The following is a 24,045-nucleotide window of genomic DNA, read 5'->3' as shown; positions in this document are numbered from 1 at the left end:
GCATTTTGTTTGCACCAGTAGAGTAGTACATTAATTTCACCCTAATGGCCCCACACCATAGAAAAATCAAAACCATGTAAAGCAAATTCGAGAATGGGAACTTGATAGTTTCATTCACTTACATAGTAAATGTGAAGCCTGCTTTGAATGATGGAAAACTGGGGAATCGGCAAAGAAGATTTTGTTGGGTTGCATAGGAAAATGTAGTGCTTGAGATGCCTTGAAGTGGTTATCATGCTTCACTCTTTTGTTTTCGGAGGAAGACCACTACTGCACCTTGAACGCCCAAGGAACATACATTTTCCCCAATCAAAGAGAAGGCATACACATAGTACTATAATAGGCTCAAACACTTCCTCCCAAAAGCATAAACCTAACCATGAAAGAGAGAATAGTATAAATACTTCTTACAGTATGTTCATAAATGTATAATAATAAAACCCATTAAAAGGAATTATATTAAAATAAATCACATCCATGAATTGGCAGAATGTAGGAACTGCACTTCACTAAGTTGTGAAGGAGAAAATGTGATGTCTTTCCTTTATTCTTCTTAAAATACAATTGTTCAAAAGACTTGTTATCATATTGATATTTTGTTTCCCAATGATCCTAACTCATTGACTAGAAAGGAAAAAGGGATTCATGCCGCTTCACACGAAAGAAACACAGAAATTAGTGTTACTGTGGTTGGTTCTTGATTCTGAACTTATGAAGCTGGTTTTTTTTTTTTTTTTTTGATAACTAAAAAATTATAGCTATGAATGTGTCTCTGATTGTTTGGTTTCACCTTGTGGACTACTTGAAGTTCCACTTTTGGAACTATATTGAGTAGCTCAACCTCCATTTTGGAGCTGAGTTTTTTAGGGGCCTAAACAATAAAAAGGTCAGTTCTTTGAAGCATACAAACACAACAAATGCGACACAAATGCGAGTGACATTTCAACTAATGCAAATGAACTTGAAGTCTTAGAGCCTATTAACATTACTGTCTAGGAAAAGTTGTGTTTTTGCTATCCAGGTACTCACCTCACATTCTTTATTGCTGTGAAACGCAATAAAGAGTGTTTGTTCTTAGTGTAACAGAGCGTTTTGGAGGTACCCAGAAAAAAAAAAAATGGGAGTTCCGTTAACCCAGGTACGGTGCTGTGAGGCATTGAGTCGAACAGGTGGTGTGCATTGGTAACTCAACCAAAAGAGTTACAATAAAAACATATAAAATTCCAAGGAAATGAGATTAGGTTATTGAATCTATAAGAAGATAAAAACCTAATAGCAAAACAACAAAGTAAGAGAGAAGTGAAGAGAGAGAGAGAGAGAGAAGCTTACGCAGAGAGAATAATGAATGAAGAATGAGACCCAAAGAGCTCCAAAGGCATAGGCATTAGGCAATAGCACGCGAACAGCGAACAGCGAACAGGGAAGGAGTAAAAAGAGAAAAGCGTCGGTCTGTTTTCTAATTCGTTTGCCGCTAAACCACAACTCATCAGGCCCAACCCCATTCACTTATGATTATACTGTTCAAAGCCCAGCTCTGCTTTGAAAATTGAAAATCTATAGTATGATCATTTATTAATATTTAAGCTTTTATTGTGTCACATTATCGTCACGTCATTTACTACATAATTTTATTTATTTTATTTTTATTTTTACAAAAAAATATATTATATATATTATATCTATTTATATTACTAAAGCTGAAGCATGACATTTATTACTACTAAGCTCCTGTTGCACCCACCTCATCACCACGTCATTCCCACATAATTATTTATTTATTTCTATCTTTTTTTAAATTATAATATATATATATATATAAATAGATTATTGACTTTACATATTCATCTTTGTTGGTTTTAACATCTATATATATTTCTTTTTTATTTCCAATTTTTCTATAATTTTTTTTACATTCACTTATTTTTTAAATATTTACACTTTCTTTAACCTTTTTATTCCCTTATCTTTTCCTCTTCCCACCACCCTCTACTTTAATGATTGCAATTCATTTTTCTTTATTTGTCTTTTCTTATCATTCCCTCTTACTATAAAGTTGTCACTATTTTACATTCTTTGCATAGTTTTCTTCACAAAAAGATTCTCTCTCTCTCTCTCTCTCTCTCATCTCTCTCTCATATTTTGGTGGATTTTTATTTTTTTATTGCATCTCCGCTTTAGGTTGATAATTTTTGTGTTTTTAAGAATCTAATTTAGGTTGATATGATTTAGTTTTGTGTTTTAAGTTATTATTATTATTATTTTTTCTGCTTTGATTGTTAATTTTATCTGATTACATTATAAAAAATTAAAGATAGTAGATAAAAATAAATAGTATTCCATTACATAGCATTATTTGGATAATTGTTATATCTTTTAATTTTTCTTATTTTTTTCTACTCTTCTATTTTACTCAGTATTGAAATTCAACCACATCCTCCTTATCATTAAATTATTTATATTTCTCTCTCTTTTTGTTTTAAAAAATAAAAAATGTAATGTTTTACTTAAATTCAAATAAAAGAAAATTGTATTTGTCAAATTGTTTTTTTTTTTTTTTTTTTTTTACATTTACACTTTCTTTAACCTTTCTCTTCTCTTTACACTTTCTCTAACCTTTCTCCTTCTCTTCCAAACTGGATTTCTCCATTTTTCTCAAAAAAAAAAAAAAAAAAAAAAAACTGGATTTCTCCATTCACATGCAGTTTGTAAGAAAAGAATGTTTATAATCTAGGAACTCTAACCTACTTCATGTCGATGTCGCAAAAGCCCAACTTTTCGTCACCTATAAAAGCAGCTCCTTGCCTTTAATTTTAGCATAAATGAGTACTCAATGTTTCTGAATCTTCTACAATATAAAACCGGGTATAAAGAATTTAACAGCTATAAGCGTTGGGTTTGCTTTAGATCACATAACATCCGATTAGGTACAGGAAATGGAATTTATGCCTTAATCAAGATTCTGGAACACACTCTTGGTACATCAAGACGCAATGAACACTATAAAGGCAACTCAAGAGATCACATTGTATGATGAAACTAGAACTATAGAAAGAATTTTGCAAGGAGAAAATGTTACAACCATTCTAGCTAGTGACAGAAAAACTATTTCTAAAGCTTGCAAAGTTCATTAATTACTTAGGCCCGCATGAGCTGGAATTTTGCTATCTAAGGAGGACTAGTGTTGGGAGATCTACAGGCTTTCCATTGTCAAATTTTGAGAGAACTACACCTCTGAATGATGTACTATTCCACAGGTTCTACATATTCTTTTGCAGTTCTTTCTTGTGATGGAATCAATAAAACATTAATTTTTTTAAATATAGATTCAAAACTTTAGTCCTGCTGACTTGAGTACATAAGCCAATACTTATGTCAACGATGATGAAATTTAAAATCAATGAAGCAACCCATGTCACGGTCCTTCTTCTATGCTTAGCAGTAAGCACTGTAGCAGGAAACAAAAGGAAAACAACAGGGCCTGTAAGGCATTGCAAATAATTCAGATTGCAGTATTGGCATGAAACACATATGTTAGTGCATTGTATCAGGCCAAGTCCACTCTTAGGCCCACTTTACTACTGTACCAAATTTTACTACTAGTACTATACTCCTACTGTACTAAATTTTACTACTAGTACTACTAGGTAAATTGTCCTGTCTATATATAGGATAGGCCTCTTCTGTACAGTGGTATTCATTGAGCAATATGCTAAATCTTTTTCCACAATTCTAACGTACAATAAGGAATCTGTTTGAGAAATTGTGTAGTTTGTATCTCTATCACTCACCTTAAGTTCATTTAACAGGGCAAACTTTTTGTCAGTACTAATGATGGCATTGCTAGAATTAAGTTTTTAATTGAGTGCTTAGTACAAGAACAAACTTGTGACTTTGTTGGAAAGAAAATATCTAAAAAACTAGCATGTAAATAGTATAGAAAAAGGAAACAATGGCATAACCAATAAGCCCTCTGATTAAGGTCAATAACTAAGTCAACACCAGAAGATGATGATGGGAAATGGTATGTCAAGGGTAGTTTTGGGACACAAATTTTGGGTTGTTGTGTGTGAAGGAATTGAATTATAGAGTGACCATCTACTTGGCCAAAGGGAGATGGGTTAGATATTAAAGTGTTAGCACCAGTTTTCTTGCATGTTCTCCCTTTGTGGATTTGATTAGACACCTTTAATCGAAATCTGTTAAGCATGAGCCAATGAGGGCTTGACACTACTTCTAAATTCACACTGATTGAGAAGACTCAACCCTGACAGCAACCCCCATTAGAATCTCAAACAGTCCATTTAGGGGCATAAACTCTCTCCCAAAATTAAAAGTAATGATGTAAGTGTGGCAATAAAGTTGACTATCATTTCCCACTATAAAGCAAAAGCAGAAAAGTAATTATGCAAGGATGGGGTACAAGGGGAGCATTTCAACCAGACAAAGCTTTTGATAATTGATGGGGTTTAAAGGGTTTAAGGCTTTTGCTGAGGGACATAATTGGTTTTTTTTTTTTTTTTTTAAGAAAAAAAAAACTTCTTATTATGTTGCCTTCGTCTTGAAGTCAATTTCCACTGTTATTTGGACCTTCCTCTCATTTTCAACTTTACAAACATCAAAAGGCTAGAACTATTTTTAAGATGCTTAGATGCTTGAAACCTAATATATTAATAACCCTGGGGGTTAATGGGGGAATGAATAGTGGTTTTTTAACTTATAATGATTGTTATTGAGATCTTAAGCTTCCATATATGGTAAGCAAAGTCATGATAGTGACACTCATGTTTCTGTCATCATCATTCATTGCTTTGACAAGACAAAGATAATTAAGCTTAGTTGTGATTAGCAAAAACTTATGAAATATCCATGTGCTTATGTTTTTGACTAGTGTTAATGGGCCAATTGAGTAGGATACATTTAGGGTCATCTCAAATGAAACTTTTTTGAACCATATTAGTTTCAGTTGTTAGGCAAAACAATGTGGGATGTTTCCCAAAAGTTCTCTTTTTTGATAGTTGCAATGGAACTTCCTAGTCATCAAAACTAAGACAATTACTTAAGGAAGATTCTCTTTCATGAGCTTAAAGGAGATGGCAAAAAATTTAACTAAGATTAAGTCTTCATTGTATTGATCACATAACAATATTTTGCTTTTGCAAGTTGCAATAACCATGATCCTTTTATGAGGAATATGTGGTTTTTTAAAAGATGACATAATTATACTAGGCAAGGCAAAAAACTGATAGTGTAGGTTGAGAGAACCATTCACAAAGTTTGTACACAAGAACTACATATTGGTGGTAAGACCTATTCCAATAACCTGCAAAATGGTAAATTTCTTTGTAATAGATAATTTAAGTAAAAAGGACTAAGCAATAAGTGTTTTCTGGTTAAATGAAGGAACAGTTGCTCTTTCTTGTCAATTAGTTGCCTATATTTGAATAAGCTTAGTAAAAAAATATGGCTTTAAGGATAATGGAAAGAGGTATCTCCATTTTTCAAGGGCATATGGATTATGTCTCCCTTTCTTTCAAATGACTTTTTGATCATATCTTCCAAATCTCTCTCTTCATGAATTTCAATTCACAAATTCCCATCAACAACATATTTATAAGCCTTTTGTAAGCTGCAAATCATGGCTTCACTTTACTTAGATGTCATCATTCCCTCTTGTTTGAATGATGAAAATTTCCAGAGTAGTGCTAGCTGTTAGCAAAAACTGCCACTAGATGGCTCACAATTCGCACAAGGTATAAAAAACTTAATCAGAAACATAGGCTTCTTTCTGCAGAATATATGTGTTGGCAGCAATTGAAGGAAAATCCCCTAATGGAAGATTTCTATGAAATCAAATCATAACCAAAACTTGATGCATACAGTCCTATGCCAAAGAGTCATACAAGTGATCTTCTTGCTTATACTTTTATTTTTTTAGGGGGTGTTCAGATTGTACCTTAAATTTCAACCTAGAAGTAGCCAACAAAAACTGTTGATTGTGGCTCAAATGACACTAATATGCAGCATGTATCCAAAGGGAAACCTCCTACAGTGTACAAAGGTCACATTGTCATTACAGCTTAGGAATAGATGAATTTGGAAACCTCTCACATTTCATTTAGATTAGCCTTTCTATTCTACTCTCAAATGGTTCCCTCCTTTTTGTCTGTGTACTTTGGATCTAATCATCTAAATAATAGCCAAGAGCTACAAGGGCATGGACCTACAAGGAGTAATATCACATATTCTTATTGGCAAAACCCCACAGCCCTTCTTATGCAAATCCTATTCAACGTGTCTTTCTTGCTACAGAAAAACTTGGGGAATTTTTTTTGGGTGGGGGGGGACGCCTCCAGTTAAGGATTTCCTGAAATATTAAGCCTCCTCAAAGGAATCCAGCTCAGCCATTTGTGAGACATATACATACCAAAAACTATGAGTGATTCTGGATTAGATTTGTCCTTACTATTCTTTGGCTATAATTATATATATATATATTACAATAAAGGGGATTTGAATGTGGGTTCTCCTTCATGGGGAGAATTGGACAATGGCATTGAGCCATATGACTACTAGTATAACCATCCAGCCCTATTTATATATTCATACTATATATATATATATGATAATGGAAACGTTACATTTAATTTTGTAAACTCATGTTGTGCCACCGCATGTCATTCTTTTTTCTATCAATTTTTTAATTATATTTTTTAAGTAAAAATTGTTAATTGTTAAAATACTTATTTATTAAGTGGGTATATTTATTTTAAAAACAATTAATTATAATATATTATTTGTAATAAATTCATAAAATAAATTCATAAATTGTATTACATTATAAGATAATTATATATTCTCGTGTATCATAGACCCGATCCATGATTAGTGTGTCTTGAAGATAAAGTAATTTTGGTCATCACTAAGCCGTTGACAGGATTCTCTACCTGTACAGAGCAAGGTAAAGGAAAAATATGTGTCTTTCGTTGGAGTTTGGACCAAGTTAACTTTAAACTATTCATATATTCACACTTCCTAATCATTTGATGACAGAGATTTATTCCCTATAACCAAGTCATCAAAAACAGATTAATAAAAAATACAAATAAATTAATATTATCAAAAACAACATCCTGATCCAGTACATACTAGTATTTTTTTTTTTTTTTTTCATTAAAATGAATTGTTGAAACACCCACTTCTCCATTGATTGAAAGTAAATATTGATGCCAACATATTAGTAACAGATGAAGAAACAAAGAACACAGGAATAAACATTCAACAATTAATGGTTGACTTCACAGAACAGCTCATATATATGGTACTATATATAAAGATAAGATTACGAGTACATGATGAGGTATGGAGATTACAAGCATCTTCTGGTGAGTTCTTTTTTTAAAGTTTCAATATTCCAATAGGATGGCTGAATTAGGATATGCTAAGTTAAGGACGAAGCTTCATAATAATGTCAGAACAAGGAGACAGGTTATCATCAAAAGCCAGGATTTTTTTTTTTTTTAAATTATTGATATTATTATAATACTGATAATTAGTATTATTATGGAGGTGAAGGTTCTTTCTAGAGTTTAATTGTGTTCAAGGAAATAAATAAATATTGAGGAAACCATTACTAGTTTGGATATTTGTATGCCATGCACCACTTACCTAGCATAAGAAAAAGAGATGGTAATTTTACTTATTTAAAGGAAAAAAGAAGATAAATAAATGATAAATTTGTAAATATAATACTTTGATATAACTTTACCTGGAAGATATTCGATAAAAAAGAATTAGCTAGTTTATTTTTTAAGTTCAAGTTTATCAACTTTTTCTTGAGTCAGACACATTACATACCCTAATTGTCACCTTTGGCTTTCTCCATGTTGACAATCAATAGGAAATAAAATATATCCAAAGGATCACTTATTTTATTTCAGAAGTGTAACCCTTGCCTTCCATGTTGAGTCGGTGACTATAGTAACTGGTTCTAATGATACAAGAGGGAATTGAAAAGCAAGTCAGGCAATAAAAAACTGATTTTTATAATAATTAAAAAAAAATACTCTAAAACAAGCTTTTGCTGATGACCCGTTTGGTGGTGCAATAATGTGATTATGTAGCAATAGTGACAATCAACTATATATGGATTCATTTGGATGGAAGAATATGATTTGAAGAAAAGGATTTGGATTTGGATTTTTAGTTTAATTAATTTGAATAAAATATGAAAAAGAAATTCATGGATGAATTCAAGCTTTATTAATATGTATTTTAAAATAATTAGGTTTAAAATATCATTTCAAATCTAAACTATCACAAACACTGAATGGCTCATCCTACAAATGTGTTCAATGAATTCAGACTTTCATAAGAGCCATCAATGGCATTGTGCAATTAAAATTGTCATGTTGAGTATACTACTAAACTTGTGATAATTCATCCTAGTTTGTCTCCATTCAACTTTCAGAATGCATACTTAAAATGAAGAAAGGACAACTACATTATGGTGAATGGCCTATATATGTAGATAGAAGAGGAGTATGCCAGTTTACCATTTTAATTTATTTTGGCTTTAGCATTTCACACAATTATCTATACCACTTTCATGAAGTCAAACAATCAATATAAAAAAATAGACATTAAAAAAGAAAGAATGGGAAATATTTCAAATTGGAAAACATGAATGATTTGGAGAGCTGGTGGTATTTGAGTTTAAATAAAAAGGAACAACCTTTTATTTATATGTGGATAGCTCATAGCACCTATGAAACTTTTCAAAGTGATCATGCCTTGGGGGAATTGCTGAAAAAGCTGTAGTAAAAGAAGGTCAATATACCCGAAGAAGCAACCTGACACAAAAGCTAGTCAAGAAAGGAGTAATCAGAGAGTACTAGTATACTACTACTAATGGAGTGTTCAGAAAATTCCACTCTCTGCCACATTTAAATAAATAAAAAATAGTTGCCCTTAACTTATCATCAATTTTATGCAGTATACTATATTTGCAAATTTATCTAGTCACAAGGTTATTATTACTTGTGTACAAGAAATTTTTCCTTTGTCAAAATCTTGTGGCTACTTTTACTTTAGGATTCTCTGGATAGACTAGCTAGGATGAAAAAGGGTATATTGCTTAAAACTTTAAACAAACTACAAATTTATTGTTTCCTGTTATAAAAATCTTGTTTTAGCAAACTTCTTTTGTCTGGACTTGGTTAAGTTCACTTCCGATACATATATAAAACTATTTCAAGTCCCTTTTTTAAAAAATATTTAAATAAAATAAAATCTTTTCCAATAAAAAATAATAATAAATATCTGTCAAGAAAATGCCCCACCAGTGCTGCCAAAGTCTTAAATTCTCAAACCTTGATGAGACATACGCAAGTCAAATTATTGGAGCTAAGCTAACTTCTTCTTCTCCTCCATGCTCCTCTCAATCCACTGGATGTGTCCAGTGTCATCTGGACCGTCCATACATGATGGACCCCACTTTGTAATACTATCTTTTTTTTTTTGCTAATACTAGGCAGTAAATGGAGAGGATTCTAACTCAGGAAAGCTTTTATTTATAGACTTTATAATAAAATTCAAAACCAAAATCTCCAATCCCCCTCTTGATTCTTGAATTTGAGTATGGCTTCTCTCTATGAGGCTCTTCCTATTAATTTGATTCCCTACCAGCCTGCCATTTCATTTTCTTAAGCTCTCTCTCTCTCTCTCTCTCTCTCTCTCTCTCTCTCTCATAATCCAGCTTCCCATTTCCTAGAATTCATATTCTAAGCCTTCTCTCCTGTTGCTGACAATTCAGAAAGGACTGTCCCTGCACAAAACTTTGCTCCACTTTTATAAAAAGTTTTTTTCCAGCACTGAAGTTATTGATTGGACTCCACATGGGGAGACACTCTTGCTGTTACAAGCAGAAACTAAGGAAAGGCCTGTGGTCTCCTGAGGAAGATGAGAAACTTCTGAATTATATTACCAAGCATGGACATGGGTGTTGGAGTTCTGTCCCTAAACTTGCAGGTACTGTTTATCTTTGTTACATACTTTATATGGTTGTCAATGTGATGCGCACCAAAGAATCTTAAGGACTAAACAAAATTCATTCTACTTTTGTATGACATATATTGTCAGGCTTGCAAAGGTGTGGCAAGAGCTGCAGGTTAAGGTGGATTAACTACCTGAGGCCTGATTTAAAGCGAGGAGCATTCTCTCAGCAGGAAGAGAATCTGATCATTGAACTCCATGCAGTTCTTGGCAACAGGTGGTTTTTTCTTTCCCTTACTGTTCAGTTCAGATACAACTGTTACTCTTCTTCTTTATTCACACTGTTAACATTTTGAATTATCACTCATGTTGTCATAAATGTATTATAAATCACCAGGTGGTCTCAGATTGCAGCTCAGTTACCAGGAAGAACTGATAATGAGATTAAAAACTTATGGAATTCTTGCCTTAAGAAGAAGCTTAGGCAAAGAGGCATTGACCCCAACACTCACAAACCGCTTTCTGAGGTTGAGAATGAAAAAGACATGCTACCAACAACCAACAAAAGTAATGAGAAAACCTCTATAGGATCCAATAAACAAAATCTCATCGAGGCAAAAAACCCAAAGCCACCTCCAATGGCTACAGAAAGATACACACTTGATGCTTCTTCAAGCTCAAAGTTTGAAAACAGCAGTGGCAGCAACAATAGTTTGACAACCACTCCAGCTACACAGGAATTCTTCCTAGATAGGTTTGGTGGTAGTGGTACTTCCCATGAAACCTCAAGCACCAGTTGCAGGCCTTCTGATTTGGTGGGGTATTTCTCTTTTCAGCACTTGAATTATGGGCCTGATATAAGGCTTTCTGTCCACCCCAATACTTCTCTATGCTTCAATCCTAATTCCAGGTCTTCTGAAATGATTTCTGACTATAATTCTAGTATGACTTCCTCAATGCTCCATTCCATGTCAAGCTCAATTGTAAAACCTTCTGTAAGCCTTCCCTCAGACAACAATCCTTCCTTAGGCTCTGGTGATGTCAATGGAATACACAACTGGGAAAGTAGTACTTTCAGTAACAACTGCAGCAACAGCAATGGAAGCAGTAGTAGTATGGAATTGCAAAGCAGCAGTAACTTCTTTGAGAACCATGCTTTCTCTTGGGGACTGACAGATCATGTAAAATCTGATAAAGACCATGCTCATCCCTTAGAAGGTGATACTGAAGACATCAAATGGTCTGAATATCTCCATACACCATTTCTGATGGGAACCGCACTACAGAATCAAATCTCTCAACCTATGTGCAGTGAGATTAAACCCGAAACCAGCTTCATGACAGACGGGTCAAGTACTAGTTGGCATCATAACCAGTATCAACAAGCTTTGCCAGCTTCAGATATATATACCAAGGACCTCCAGAGACTTGCTGTAGCTTTTGGACAAACCCTTTAGCATGTACTTAATATGCAAGTTGTGACACCCTCTTACTATAAGAGAGGAGAGGGGTCACAAAGTTCAGTTTGAGATGAAGCTTGGAGAAGGATGGTTTTCTGGTTACAGGTGTGTGCTATAGACATTTTCTTTTGAGTTGTAAATGTGTCCGATACAAATCTTCCTAGCCTTTTGTTTTACAAAAATATTTGTGATTTATTTGAGCTTGTGTTATATGCTTTTTCCATTAAACACAGTAGAGATACTGAATAAGGCTTGTTGCTGGATCTTCTGTTTATATCCTTAATTTGGATTCACATGATGTAAGTTCATTTATCAACAATAAAAAGCTCTTTATATATTTTGTACTCAAAAAAAAAAAAAAAAAAAAAACTCATGAAAGTTGTGCGCTCTCCTTCTTAAATCGAAGTCCAATGTGATTGTGACTCTCTACTACATATCCATATCTTTTGATTCCTGGATTTATTTTCACTTTAATATAATCAATCTCTTTCTGTCATGATCCTTTTCATATTGAAAAATAAACAAAAAAAAATTCCGTATGTTCTTTTCTAATGCAAAATTCAATGGACCATTTTTCATAAATGGGTGTCTATCACTGTCTCCTTACAGATAGAGATGGTTTTCACTCTTTGACAGTCTTTAAGTCACTTATACCCCTTCAAGACTCAATGGCTTAAGACAAGAAATAATAGTTTTCCTTTGGTTTAGTGTTTACCTCAACCAGAAAAAGTACTATAGAATGATGTTGCCAATATATTTCATATTGCCAAGCATATATAGGTGGAAAATCCAACTAAATGAATAAGAGACGCAAAAGCCCCACAGCAAACTTTAGCAATCAACCAGCTAGTCATGAACAATTTTGGAAATGACCTTCAAGCTGATAAATACCATAAATTCCTTGTCTACGAGGCTTTTTTGCAGTACCTTAAATTATCTTAAGGACAAGGTGAAGCAAAAAATAAAAAATCCATTTCAGATTTTTCAGTGCAAGGAAATGAGGATATTTAAGTGTACAGTATATTGCAAGGTGACAAGTTTCTGTACCACTAATCCATTTTGTGCCATTTATTTTAAGAGGATACCAGTGCACGGTTACTGTGATGTGGGCCTAAAATTTTAACAATGCTATTAGGAACAACAGAATGGGGTCCTTTCAAAGGGCATCTATTGATGCAGAAACTTCAAGAGAGAAAGGAGAGTTTGATATCTCAGTAGAACATGATAGAAATCACTGATAATGATTTTTAAGGACTAAGGAGGGGTCCCTTTAAGGTGAATTTACCTTGAAGAAACTTCTTTCTTTTAAAGAAAAATAGGTAAATCTTGCTAAAGGGGACAAAATGTATAGTAGCAAGTCCCATGAGATGGTATTGGTAAAAATAATATTCATAAAGTTAATATTATCAAACTCATGGACAAGGCAATTTAGGGGTGATCATGCAAAAGAAAACATTATATGCACATCACAAATATACATCTTTCGTGCACACTCCTTTCATTTGTGCTCATGATTTTGAATTGAAGTCAACATATGTGTTAATTATATGTGATTATTAGCATTACTGATGCAGATATTAGGTGTGTACTAAAAGTTTGGAAAAAATATGTGCAAATATTACAATCCTAATAAAAGTGCAATTGGCCATGTTAATTTATCGAGAAAGTCTAGAAACACAACAAAATGTTATAACATTTTCACAACATTTTTATTTTTAGTTGTGGTGTGTCCCAAACTAATATTTTATTTAGTTTTACCTTGACCTATGAGAACTGACATCTTAATGTTGTGAAAATTTTTTGTGTTCATAAAATCACTTTAAATCATCTCCCGGTTATTCTTTCTTGTTCCTTGGCATCAGAGAAGGTTGACTCAAAAAAGTGTTTCACCATGAAAAAAAAAAAAAAAAAAAATTCCATGTGCAAGCATTAAAGTAATCTCCCTCAATCTCAATAGAATATGTCAATGTCTCTTCCTTTCTTTGCAAGCAATGATACATTTTTTAAGTACATATATATATATATACACACACACATATATGAATGAATACATACACACACATTTATATATATATATATATATATATGTCAAGCACATGTGAACCAAATTATTGGGTACATCTGTAGGGGTCCTACAATCATCTGCATAGGAAAGGAACAAAAAGCTTTGTGCTGCAGCAAAGCCTATTTGAGATGGCAGCATTGTGGTTGGCAAGTTTTGAACCTTAATTGTATAAACACTTTGGAATCTTAGCTTTTCTTTGAGTATAATAAGGCGGCACAGATCAAATTATTTTAAAAATTGATTAGGAATATGAATGTGACAAAGATTGTACTAATGATGACAGCAGCGATGATGATAGATACATTATGAGAATATTATGTTCTGGATGAAAGATACACATGCATGATGTAGAAATCAAGGTGAATAAGACTACACAATTCACACACACCAATTTCAAAGTGCCTATTGAAGGCTTTGTTAGAGGGGGAGTGGCCGGAGAAAGGTGGGGTGGAGTACTTTATGCATACCAAAAGAAGCAAAATTCTTCCACATAGGTGATATGTAGCAATCCAAGTGCCAATTTTTCTTTTTTCTTTTTTCTTTTTTAAGTATAGAAAAGAAAGTGGGAATTATTCTCTTCCAAAAAAACAAAAACAAAAAAATTGGGTGTATAATTGCCTACTCATTATCCCTTGTAGACCTTGCAAAAGAGACAGATTTATATGCTAAGTATGACCTTCTTAAGATATATATATATATATATATAGGGGAAAAAAAAAATCATACTCGGTAGCATTTACACGTAAAAACTTTATAATTTGCTACTCCACTATGGTATTAGTCATGAAAACCAAGAGTAGGTAATATAAAGAGTGATGTAGAACATTTTTATAACCTCAATACTTCTTTTTGGAGTGAGCCTGGGAATTACACATGGGTCTCATCCTTGCCTTGCATTACTATGATAATTGTTAATTTATGGTAACCTGAACTTAGGTTGTGTTAATGGGAATTAAGATTTTTTAATTCGAATTGTTGGCTGTCAAAGCAAAATTCGTTGTTTGGCTACTTAATGTATTTCAGAGACACCAAAGCCATATTAACACATTTATGCATACAAAAAAGAAGTTATTTAATTGCAAATAGCCGGTTTCAGGAAACTTAGGTCAACTTTAGGTTTAGACTCCTTGTGGCCGGAGAAAGGTGGGGTGGAGTACTTTATGCATACCAAAAGAAGCAAAATTCTTCCACATAGGTGATATGTAGCAATCCAAGTGCCAATTTTTCTTTTTTCTTTTTTCTTTTTTAAGTATAGAAAAGAAAGTGGGAATTATTCTCTTCCAAAAAAACAAAAACAAAAAAATTGGGTGTATAATTGCCTACTCATTATCCCTTGTAGACCTTGCAAAAGAGACAGATTTATATGCTAAGTATGACCTTCTTAAGATATATATATATATATATATAGGGGAAAAAAAAAAATCATACTCGGTAGCATTTACACGTAAAAACTTTATAATTTGCTACTCCACTATGGTATTAGTCATGAAAACCAAGAGTAGGTAATATAAAGAGTGATGTAGAACATTTTTATAACCTCAATACTTCTTTTTGGAGTGAGCCTGGGAATTACACATGGGTCTCATCCTTGCCTTGCATTACTATGATAATTGTTAATTTATGGTAACCTGAACTTAGGTTGTGTTAATGGGAATTAAGATTTTTTAATTCGAATTGTTGGCTGTCAAAGCAAAATTCGTTGTTTGGCTACTTAATGTATTTCAGAGACACCAAAGCCATATTAACACATTTATGCATACAAAAAAGAAGTTATTTAATTGCAAATAGCCGGTTTCAGGAAACTTAGGTCAACTTTAGGTTTAGACTCCTGCTACTATGAGCTCTATACACATCTATTAGAAAATTTAAAATATGATTACTTGGTTTCGAGCTTTCTTGTTGTTTTCCCATGATACAACATATCTGGCTGTCTTCCTTTTGACTTGAATCATATTTCAAAAATAACAAACCTGCTTAGTGCTTAATATTCACCTCACATTAATGGTGATTGATGCAGAATAAACATCAAAACAACTTGACACCAGAAAGCAACACTTTAATTTCCAAATTATTCATCAGACAGATGATTATGGGGTTAATGACAAGGAATCCTACAATCCAACCCAATAATTAGAGATGAGTCTCAGCTCTTTTAACAATCATTGTTACAATCCTACCCAATAATTGAGACAAATTGTTTCCAGGACACCCAATAACCATGAGTCTGAACTCTTGCAACAATCATTGTTACAAAATTAAAGAAATGAACTCTTTGTCCAGTTGCAAACATATTTTAATAACAACATAGAACCAGATGAGACTTCTACTATTAGGAAAGAGCTAATAATCCAGAAAAATTACATATGGGAATAAGATTTTGGTGCAAAACTCAATGCACGGGTCTCCTGAGAACCACTCAAATTCCTAGGGAGGTAAGAACATAAAAGCCAAACTTTGTCAATAGATGGCTAGTATAATTTAACTTCTTTGCAGGATTGGAGATAGCTTCTGAATTATTTGGGGATGCTAACCTTTTGTCCCAAGTTTTGTGCAGATTGAACCTGAATTAAATTACACCAGTGACCAGCCAATCATTGCTCAGTAACAAAGATAAGGCAATTACGTACTGAGATTGAGCTTTGCCAATTACTGGCAAGACCATGAACTTATAAGTGGAGATCATAAGCAAAGCCACAACTTATAAGTTATAAGCACACTATGAACCTTTGTGTCACAGCAAAGAAACTCCAGGTTCAAGCCCACCATTACACAAGATATTGAGAAACATCGTAACCATCCATCATTCTTCTCTCTCTCTCTCTCTCTCTCTCTCTCTCTCTCAACTAAACAAAACCTACAAGAGTTTAGTTTGTTCTGCTTCAGAGAAAATGACTTACAATAGAAATGTAATATTTCTGGTGAACAACTCAGTTAAGGACATGGACGGGTAGTAGCAGTAGCATAAGTATATGCAACTTGTCTCATTGGCTAATTGTAAAAAATGAATTATCACAATTACAACATAGTTGAAGATATAAACACATGAAATTGCTATAAAATCAATGCAAAAGGCGCTGGATACATTAGCATTTTTCAGCAACCTTCATCTTTTATTGTCATCTTCAAATTCAACTGACTTGCTCAGTTGTTTCAATATCTAATGGAACTAAATATATTACTCAGTAAGGTATCATTTGAATAAACCAATTGGTAGAACTAGGCTTGTCTGAAAACCAGATGGTGGCAACTCTTGTCACAAGGATAAGGACAGTCAATGGCTTTAACGCTTGTTCGGTCGAAATACCAGTCTCCAACAGCTTGCGCGATGGCCTAAATACCAGCAATTATATAATTTTAGGTACTTTGAACCTCTTATCTTTACTAAACAAATGAAATAGAACAGAGGAATATGATTCAAAATGCAAGTAATAAGAACGAATGGAGGGTAAGGTTGTGGGTTCAAAGTCTATGGGTATTTCTGAAACTTACAAATAATAATAATAATAACTTCAACATCTTCTTTGGTTAAAATCTGTTAATAAGCAATATAAGATTATAAGAAAACTGGTCTTAAGGCTACTAGCTTAAAGGCATGTCCTCCAGTTTTTGTCAAGGTGAGTTTTTTTGGAATCAAGACATCTGGGGAGTCTTAATGAGGTCAATGTCATATGGAGCGCTGTGATTCATCCAAGATGGGACTTTGGCTAAGCTGATGGAAAGGTCGATGGAAATTCTGAAGTCAAATGTATTATTATAGCAAGCTATGTGGGCCACTTCAAATAAACAAGAAACACACAAATGTACAAGTGCACAAATACATACGTATACAAATTTAACTGTGAGGACATATATTTCTGGAGGTTTATGGCCATGATGTGCCAAAGTCAAACCTAATCAATTAGGTCAGGCATACCTTGTTTCCGATAACAGGAGAATTATCAGCAAACCAAGTGTCCTGTCTCTCTGATTGGCAGTGAGCAAAACATGAATTTATAAACAGCCCATTTTGTTTAGACAATGAGAAGCGATTTATTGCATTCAGCATTTCATTCCTGAACCCTGTTCCATCAAACAAATAAATGCCTTTTAATAAGTAGATTAATTTTAGTTATCACGTATTGAAGCCAACATGAATTCAGAAGCTCAAGCTAGCAAGTTCTTAATTTTGAAATCACCTTGCAAAAATTGGATCTGGGCTGGGGAACATGTTGCATGATTTAATCTACAATCATGCCAATAGCCTGAGGGATCTGCTGAAGTTGGAGCTAGGCTGGATTGAATCTGATTTCATGTGGAAAATTTATCACTTAATTCACCTACTTTGTCACTCAAGGCATATTGTTGCTCATAATGCAAGATAATTTATATATTATGAGTTGTTAGATGGATCAAAAGAGAAATATATTAAAAAGAAGAATTACCTGCCATGAATCATAGGCTGTATTGAGAATAAAAAGTGGGGTTTGAATGTTGGCAACTAAGTTCTGAGGGAAGAAGCACTGATAAAGGGAAAAAAAAAAAGGACAAAAGAGTGAAGTCAGTTTAATAGTAAATGACAGACAACACAATTGTGTGTTTCTACAGATTCATTCAAAATAAGTCAAGGAAAAGAGGTTACCGAAGTTGGATCTAGGTGGTTAGTACAAAAACGTGGCAGAGTATTTTTCACTCCCTGTAATAATTATACAAATTCAGTATGTGTTACTACCATGTCAAATGATCCAAGCTTGTACAACAAAGATTAAGGGAGTCGAAACACGAAAAATTCAATTAACAAGCATGAGCACAATGACTCTTGGTCATGTGGTACATCTGACCCGCATTCCCTAAGACACTGACACTAATAACATTAAAGCACTAACTTGGCATATATGTCATGAATTTGAGTCTGTGCACAAGGTCATGTTAATGTGTTTATTGATTTCTCCCCAATAATTATGATTGCCATCAAACATTCACTATGCCATACTCTATATAATGAATCAAGAAAGAGGAAATAGAAAGAAAGCAAAGCAATAGTACCTGCGAGCCTACCACACCATCAAAAAATTTCCTGAGGGTGCGCCCACCAGATACATCAACCCTGCAATTCCAGGTAGGATTATCAATGGAAATTGTAAGCATTAATAACTAAGCTAAGGAAAAAATCTACATATTAATTTTGCTGGAACTATAAGAGCATCAAGAGATAGTATTTACGCATCAAGAAACATTCCAGCATCACTTAGGCACTTCACTTTAGTATTGCCTGAAAATAAACTTCGAAACTCATCACAGTGTAAAATAGATGCTAGTCCCCCGGCAGAGCACCCAGAAAGAAGAGCCTGCAGTACAATTAATTTTGTGCGAAATAAGATAATAAATGAGAATGAGATGAAAAGAGAGCCAAATAATGATGGTATAAACCTGTTTTGCCGAGCGCATTCCCTTTGACATAAATTCTTCCATTGCAGCCAACCATATACGTTGTCCCCTAAATTGCAGCTGTGCAGCCTAAGAAACAGAATCCTATATGTTAACATGTAGTGGACTCAAACAAAAAATAAGAATTAGGAATCAACCCTGCATTTTTAGATACACATTTGCATTTTCCAATCAAGTCATTTAGACATACAATAAACTCAGCCACTTCAATGCGTGGATAAAGAAAAGAATGAAAACCACTCTCTCACTCTCTCTTGTGAAAACATAACTTCTTTCATTTGCAGCTATCACTGATATAGGATGAAGACACCACATAAATCATGGAAAAAGGTTAATTAGATTTTTGGAACTTGTTCATAAAAATTGAGCAACAAGATCTACAGCATTTTTTTTCAGAGCATGCAATATGCCTTTTAGGGAACTATTTGGGATGGGCTGGTAGTTTTAAGGTTACAACATTCATCTCTATTACAAACCTGATTTTCACTATCCCCGCTAAAAGAGGCACCATCACAGTAACGGAGTTTTATTCTATTCCAGTTGTAAAAATCTGCAAACCCATATAAACAACACAATGGTCAAGCAAGCTCAGGCAAGAGAAAGGCAGAAATAACGCATGATAATTTGAAGTTTGGGAGGAAACCAGGATTATATTCAGCTTTATTGCTCAGTATTCCTGTAAACGCTATTTCCTTTTCCATGTATGCTGAGGATCCACGCCGGCTTTTTTTCCGGTAAAGACAAGTTCTAATGTTGTTACACCATCCACCTCCCTGCCACAAGAACAAGATATTTGAATAATTTAATTCTTCAATAAATAACACCATCAGAGTATTTGAAGGTGAGACCTTGTGCAGCCAGCATTAACCAGAAAGTGGCATAATCTAATAATAATGGTGATAATGATAATAACTATATGATTAACAAGACAAAATTTTAGAGTATCATAGAGCTGTCCCTGAAAAGCCTTGAACCGTACTGGAGATATACCAAGGACCAAAAAGAGCTGAAATATTTAGAATTTTACATTTGATATTCATTATCATAGAAATATTACTCAAAAGAGAAGTAACCATAATGTGCTTTGAAGATGAGAATATCGTATTTTTCCAAAATCACCTGATAACCAAAGGTATACTATACTGTTGACACAAATATCAACAAGAAACACTGAAACACAGATAAGAATTGTTAAAACACCAGCTTGATATTGTAGTTACATTGGCCAAATTCTTCATTAGCCAGACATTTTATTTTATTTTTATCTTTCCTTTTTGATGAACGAGATATTTTAATTTATTTCGTCAGTGAAAGATTCAACAGGAGAAACATATACAAACACATGTATTTATGAATTATGCACAGAATATGACACAACAACTATAAATTAAGTATTCAATTATGACATTTCAAGTCTAATCTCACAAACCTCCAACTGAATGAGCCAACTATTTGCTCCTGACCCATACCCACGATGCCAATGATAGCCGGGTAATGTTCCATCCATGCAGACTGTAATAGGGAAAACACAATGTGGCAAATTAGGCCAAACCCAGACAAACATACGACTAAAATTTTTTTATCAGAAGACACTCTTTTACAATATGAATTTAGAAGATAAGAATGACAATTACAACAAGGATACCCTTGCTTTTAAAAGAAAGCTATCTAACAATAAATAATTGTGTCTGTGTGTGTGACAGAAAGAGAGACAGAGACAAGGAGATTTGGGAGAAACACAAACAATGATTAGAAACAGAAAGAGTAAAGCAAAGATAGAGAGATTGAACAATTTCACCAAATAGTATAATAGAACAGCATAGATTCACTTAATATACCCATACAAGCAACAATAGAAACAGCATTAAAGATATTCAAAACAAAGCCAGGCAACAGAACAAATGTCTAAAAAAAAAAAAAAGGAGTGGAGGAGGCTCTTCTGAATCATTACAATAATGAATTATTAATAACAAGTAAGAAAAATACAAGCTATAATAAGGATTGCCAATGTCTTCAAAAAAAAAAAGTAATAATAATAAGGATTGCCAATAAGTACAGAATACAGATACAAAATTCAGTCTCATGTACACAAGGACATTACAACATAAACCTTTTCTCTGTTTATTTGCATTAATTCCTCACATCTATTTCAAGCAAACTACCAAACTATTAATGTGAACCAGGGACCAAAAAACAGCAGGAAAGGAAATCAAGGAAAGAAAAAAAATAATATATAATAAAAAGAATGTACCTGCTCCTTTGGCACCAGCACTTTGAATGAGGGTAAGCCCCACCATCAAGACATCAGAATCACTTGCAGCTTTGGAGGCTCCATAAGCCTCCATATGTTCCGTGTCCAAGAAAGACATTGCTGTTTCATTAAAACTAAGAATCTCCTCAAACCCATCAACCCAGTTCCCAAAAACAAGTCCTATTAAAATCCCAATCCACAAAACTGATACCTTCACCATGGCCATATATATATAATCTTCTCTCTATGTATACAAGTACAACACCCAAAATATTGTATATATAGAGAAAGAAGAGAAATTAAATGATGAATACAGCAGAGGGTATTCACTATTCAGAGAAAAATAAGCCCAGCCACTCTTTAAGCTTTATAGAATATAGTAGTATCTAATGGCCCAGAAGCAGCATTTGTAAACTTGCTATATATGGCTATATGAGCTAACATTTATGACCGTATATATCTACCTGTTTCTAAACAAAATATGAAACACCACTTTAAGAGAGAGAGAGAGAGAGAGAGTGAGACAGTGTCGTTTTTTATTTTTAATTTGGCAGTGAAGAGTGTTTGCCGGGCTTTTTAAGGTTTTTACGACACTAGAGGCACGTTTGGAATCTAATTTATGTCCCAAAGATTTAAAGAAGAGAAAAGCTACAGCCACAGGGTTGGACCATTGCTCTTGTTATATGTCACAAACCATTTTAGACCGTTCGATTAGAATGAAAAATGATATTACAAAAAAGTGGGCTCCTTGATTATAGTATAAAAAGCGGTCAAGCTCCTCTTATTTTTTCTCTTTGAAATTAAAGACGCTAAAGAGGGTCATTAATTACTTACACTCTAAAATAGAGAATTGGATAAAATATCATTTTCGTCCCTAAACTATCACAAAAGTTCGTTTTTTGTCCCTAAACTTTCAAAAGCTCGTTTTTCGTCCCTGAACTATCACAAAAGTTCGTTTTTCGTCCCTAAACTTTCAAAAGTTCTATTTTCGTCCCTAAACTTTTCCAAACGTATTGATTTTCGTCCCTCCGTCTGACGGAGTGCTGACGTGGCTTTGACAGTGTGCTAATGTGAGAGGGACGAAAATCAATACATTTGAAAAAGTTTAGGAACGAAAATAGAACTTTTGAAAGTTTAGGGACGAAAAACGAACTTTTGTGATAGTTCAAGGACGAAAAACGAACTTTTGAAAGTTTAGGGACGAAAAACGAACTTTTGTGATAATTTATGGACAAAAATGATATTTTACCCTAGAGAATTTTTAGGCTCTTTCATTCTCACATTTATTTTCGGCAGATGCAGTCATAAATTTAATGAGTGAACATCACTATAAAGATGAGAAGATAGAGTATTTTTTTATGGTGCACGAGTATTTGAGAATTAAATGTTTAAAATATTGTAATCAGTAGTATTTTATTTTTGATAAATATATTGATTTTTTTTTTAATAACAGATAGAGATATTGAATTGAATCTAAAGAGAAACGGCAGTGAATGTGAATCGATTAGCATTACCTTTTTTATTGTGTTAAATGTTAATATTAAACAATGTATGGTGTGTAGTTCGCTTTTATGGGCCGCGGTGGAACCCGTGTCTGTTTTTAGTTTCTACTCTTTTTTTAAGAAAAATATATGTCAAGGCTTACTTTCTTTATTTATTTATAGATAAAATCTAATTACAGATTTTTAGGTTTAATATAGAATAAACTATGTATTTGGTTTTTTTCTTTACATTATATTTCAATTTGGTCTTTTAACTTTTTAGTTGTGTCAATTTAGTCTATAATATTTTAATGTCGTGTCAATTTAATCTTTACCGTTATTTCTTTGATGGAAATCGCTAATGTGACAAACAGTTAAAATAAAAAAAAATTAGTTTATTGTCACATTAACAGAAATTAATATTTTACTTTGGCCGTTTGCTACGTCAGCAATTTTTATCTAAGAAATAACGGTAAGAACTAAATTGACATGATATTAAAATGTTAGAGACTAAATTGACACAATTAAAAAGTTATGGATCTAATTGAAATATGATGTAAAGGAGAAGATCCAAATATATAGTTTACCCATTAATATATTAAGTTTTCTAATTAAAATTAAATATTATTTTAAAATTAATTAAAAAATTTAAACACTTGATTGTTATATCCCATTTTGTCTAATTTACTATTTTAAGCCAAATAAACTGTCAAAATAAGTTATACTAAACTAACACAGAGCTCTTATACCAAGGAAGTCGATACCATACCGGTACCGGCCGTACCGGCCGGTACGTACCGTACCGGTTGCATACCGGTATCGAAACATTAACGTTTCGTACCGGTTTAAATATCGGCCGTACCGGCCATGTACCGGTCATACCGGCCAATTTCGGGCAATACCGGCTGGTACCGGGCGTACTGGCCGGTACAGAAAAAAGTTTTTTTTTTTTTTTTTTTAAGTTTTGCAATTTTTGAATTTTTGTTAGGATAGAATGATAACTTATTTGAATTAACTTATTAGTATTATTTGTTTTCTTAGTATGCAATGGTAACTTTTAAGCTTTCTATTTTTTATATTGTGTGTTTTTTTTTTCTTTTAATTGATACTAAAGTCTAAAATTATGAATAATTAGTTTTGAATTGAGGAAATATTTTATGGTAAACTTTTATGTTTATTATAATATATATACACACACATACATATATATATTTATTTAAAAATATAAAAAATAGCGGTAAACCCGAAACGGTACACCGGTATTGACCGGTATCCGAAATATACCGTATCGCTGAGCAAACCGATATAGTCTCCAGTACGGTATTGACTTCCTTGTCTTATACTCAAAGATATGAAAGGACTTGGTCATATGGG

The 24,045-nt window shown here is 33.2% G+C and overlaps 2 protein-coding genes across 2 annotated transcripts; one reads left to right on the top strand and one right to left on the bottom strand.

Moving 5' to 3' along the window:
• The first annotated feature begins 9,382 nt into the window (after positions 1-9,382).
• Positions 9,383-11,787, top strand: LOC112017656 (transcription factor MYB61). Its single transcript, XM_024050112.2, has 3 exons — positions 9,383-10,026; positions 10,138-10,267; positions 10,388-11,787. The coding sequence occupies exons 1-3, from the start codon at positions 9,894-9,896 to the stop codon at positions 11,445-11,447; spliced, it is 1,323 nt and encodes a 440-aa protein (XP_023905880.2). The 5' UTR covers positions 9,383-9,893; the 3' UTR covers positions 11,448-11,787.
• A 4,679-nt stretch (positions 11,788-16,466) lies between these two features.
• On the bottom strand, positions 16,467-21,586 carry LOC112017657 (pectin acetylesterase 10). Its single transcript, XM_024050113.2, has 12 exons — positions 21,191-21,586; positions 20,369-20,451; positions 19,583-19,712; positions 19,416-19,489; positions 18,922-19,008; positions 18,715-18,839; positions 18,538-18,598; positions 18,134-18,187; positions 17,937-18,014; positions 17,691-17,796; positions 17,429-17,574; positions 16,467-16,845 (listed from the first exon to the last, which is right to left on the bottom strand). Exons 1-12 carry the CDS (start codon positions 21,414-21,416, stop codon positions 16,732-16,734), a joined length of 1,284 nt encoding a protein of 427 aa, XP_023905881.2. The 5' UTR covers positions 21,417-21,586; the 3' UTR covers positions 16,467-16,731.
• Between the last annotated feature and the right edge of the window lie 2,459 nt (positions 21,587-24,045).

The sequence above is a fragment of the Quercus suber genome, unplaced genomic scaffold (genome assembly GCF_002906115.3).
Source record: "Quercus suber isolate HL8 unplaced genomic scaffold, Cork oak 2.0 scaffold_321, whole genome shotgun sequence".
NCBI lineage: Eukaryota > Viridiplantae > Streptophyta > Magnoliopsida > Fagales > Fagaceae > Quercus > Quercus suber.
Note: the sequence above shows the minus strand (reverse complement) of the source record. Positions and strands in the feature narration are given on the sequence as shown.